The sequence below is a fragment of the Patiria miniata genome, unplaced genomic scaffold (genome assembly GCF_015706575.1).
Source record: "Patiria miniata isolate m_02_andy unplaced genomic scaffold, ASM1570657v1 HiC_scaffold_5, whole genome shotgun sequence".
In the NCBI taxonomy this organism is placed as follows: domain Eukaryota; kingdom Metazoa; phylum Echinodermata; class Asteroidea; order Valvatida; family Asterinidae; genus Patiria; species Patiria miniata.
The window spans coordinates 1,550,311-1,553,531 of NW_024037072.1; the positions used below are offsets into that span (position 1 = coordinate 1,550,311).

General features: G+C 42.1%; 1 protein-coding gene across 1 annotated transcript; it reads left to right on the top strand.

Annotated features, from left to right (window-relative positions):
- LOC119740555 (extracellular serine proteinase-like) lies at positions 1–3,221 on the top strand. Its single transcript, XM_038215900.1, has 5 exons — positions 1–9; positions 836–980; positions 1,776–1,963; positions 2,470–2,641; positions 3,082–3,221. The coding sequence occupies exons 1-5, from the start codon at positions 1–3 to the stop codon at positions 3,219–3,221; spliced, it is 654 nt and encodes a 217-aa protein (XP_038071828.1).

Here is a 3,221-nt window from a genome sequence, read left to right on the forward strand (position 1 = left end):
ATGTTGATGGCAATAACGTAAGTTTGGATCAGGATTAAAATCATGAGAAGGTGTGGAGGGTGCTAGTATTAATGATGCCACACCAATGGGTCATAATTGAGCTAATGGGGACGCTGTTTTGCCGCCATTTTGGGGGTGCAAACCGTACCGACGTGGATCCAACTGAAAAACTTAAGTTGGGACGGTCCCTTAAGTTAGCTAAAGCTGGGACCGTCCCAAACTGAACTTGGCCCCATCCCGACATTTGTGCTTCTGTCTGAAATGAAATCTCGCTTCTGCTCATGAATATGGAAATTTGCATTTAGCATAAAACCCCCCAAAAGGTACCATGAAAATGGCAACACGAAAATTGAAAACCAGGCTAATTGGACACAAAAGTGCACTTTGCACGGATTACATTTAAAAAAAGATACATTGCATGGGCCCTTTGAGTTGGGACGGTCCCAACTGTCTTTGTCGATTCGTTGTTGTGTCAGTTCATGCAGTACGCCAATAAGCAAACTTTTCTCACAATTGTTTTCAAATGACATCACATCAACAGCGCCCTCAGTTGTCCAGAAAAGCATGGACGCTTTTAAATGTTTAAAGAAGTGCACTTTTCAATCAAATTAACCGAAAAAGTGATGTCAAATCGTTTCTATACAAAGAGGAGTAGAAAGTTCCACAAAATCAAATTCACTTTATGAACCCTTTAAGTTGAGACCGATGATATAGTTGGGGCGTCACAATGTAGGCCTAACCTACAGAACTATTTATTAAAATGACGTTCTCCTTTATATTGATTTTTTAAAATAACGTATTTATATGAATTTCGATTGTTCTGTGCCATTTTCAGGGTGATGATCCATGGGGCCATGGTACGTTGTGTACTTCTGTGGCTGCCGGCAATGTCTACGGAGCGGCCAATCAGGCTAACATTGTGGTGGGCAAAGTCATCTCGCAATATCGTGCTCTTGGTACCTGGGCGGCTCTCATGAAGGGTGAGGTTTGAAATGGGTTGGGTACCTGACCAGCTCTCTCTTGAAGGGTAATGACGGTTTATAGGTACCCGGTCAACTCTCATGAATGAATGGTAAATTGTCCAACAGGCACGGCGTACACCACCATCTTTTCCTCAAAATAAAGCTGTCAAAGTGGCCAGAAATTGCCTCAGTTCGGCACAGAGGATCTAGAATCAAAAAAAAAATTCGGGGCCCCTAAGCGGGCCGCGCCCCGAATTACCCTACGCCGTATTTTTTTGGACCCACTTTTTGGGGAACCAACCATTTTTTGGGCCCCCAAAAAATTGTGTTCTTGATCCGCCCTTGCATAGAGCGAGTTATCTAATGGTTAATAGGCACCTGGTCAGCTCTCCTAAAGGATGAGTAATCTATTGGGTTAAGTGTACAGGCCTACCTAGTCAGCTCCTACGAAGGGTGAGTTATCAAACGGATTATTATCAGTCAAGTAAGGTGCCTTGTCAGTCTCACAAAGGGGGTTAAGGACATTTCATGTGGTTTAAAGAAATACGGTCGTTTTAAGTTAAAACAGAAAAAGAAGAAGTGATAATTGATATTTCAAGGCCGTCTTAGCGATTGTTTCCATGATCCAACACTACCGGATGTGTCGTTATACAGGTGAGGGATGGTTATAGTATCGTGAAAAATGGCCTGAAGAAAGGCACCTTACCTAAGTCTACAAGAGTTTTTATTGACAACGTTTTGAATGCGATCTTATTGTTTTAATAATGTAAGGATGAGATCATGACATCGATATAATCATTGTGATTATGGCAGCCCTTGACATCATGACACAGACGGCCGTCAAGCCCGCTGTAGCATCCATCTCATTGGGTGAAGGTGGCACGAACCAGGTGCTTGAAGATGCCGTCATAAGCACCATGGATAAAGGATTCACAGTAGCAGTGGCTGCCGGGAATGAGAACAGCGACGCCTGCCAGGTTTACCCTGCAAACTTCAAACGGGTAGGCCTATGCTTGCATGAACTACTTGTAAAAAGGTGCATCACTCCATGGGTTTCATTGGCTGAAACTTGCCATCACGTGACTGAAATCCACCGATGGGATTCATGGTGGGAAAGATCATGTACAAACCGATGGGTGCAGAGTTGGTCCACTTGGTCAATCACCTGGGGTAAAATTTGGCGTAAAAAAATCCGATCGTAAAACGCGAACCTTAAAATGCTCACATTTTTACCGTAAAGGTCGCATGAATGAAGTGACTTCAGAGTGAAGTGTCTAGAGTTTGAAAAGGAGCAAGATTTGATTTGACTGGAAGGGGAGCAACGTGGGACTAGCTTCATATAAAAAAATTGGATGACATTTGAATATAATTAGAGGGAGAGATTTTTTTAAAAATGAGTTAATAATATAAGGCTTTATCAACCTCGCATAGTAGGCCTAAATAAAACACCATTCACGCGAGTTCACGTTACATTTTGAATGAATGAATGTGTTTTTATTTCCTGCAGGTCATAACCGTCGGCGCATCAACAAAAACTGACACTCGCTGGTACTCTTCCAACCATGGTAGTTGTGTAGATATCTTTGCCCCTGGCAAGGATATCACCGGGGCGTATATTGGCAGCGATTACAAGGTAGAAACAGTGAGTGGCACCTCTGAAGCCACGCCTATCGTTGCAGGTAACAATTTGTATTGTTTTAATAAGCCCCGCCCCTTTGTGTACTGTTAGTTATGAAGCCCCGCCCTATATTCAAATAATTCACTTCAAACTGCTTAATGTCAAACAAAACTATGTTTCAGTACCGCAAGGTAACTCAGTTTTCGTTGAATATAACAATTATGTAAATTGATGATTATGAAGCATGCAATTCCTCATGAAATAAACTTAAAATCAGCGTTGTTCTTTGTGGAAAATTTTATGTCATTTTTTTCAGTGGTTTCCCAAAAAATGTTCGGAAAATATTTTTGTAAGTGTTCTCTCCATCCCATCCAGCCGGCAACGGCGTGAAGAAAACCCCACTATTCCTTGTACCTGAGATAAGTTATCAAACATCTACAGGTGTATGAGGTTTGATTTAATGTTGTTTTACATGTCTTTCTATCCTGCTTTTTATTTTAGGAGCTGCTGCTATTCTTCTGTCGACACAGAAAGATTTGACCCATGATCAAGTGAAAGCCAAGCTTCTCAGCAATGCCACACCGAATGTGCTTCAGACACCGCTGCCGGCGGGATCACCTAACCTACTGGTCTATGTGTAA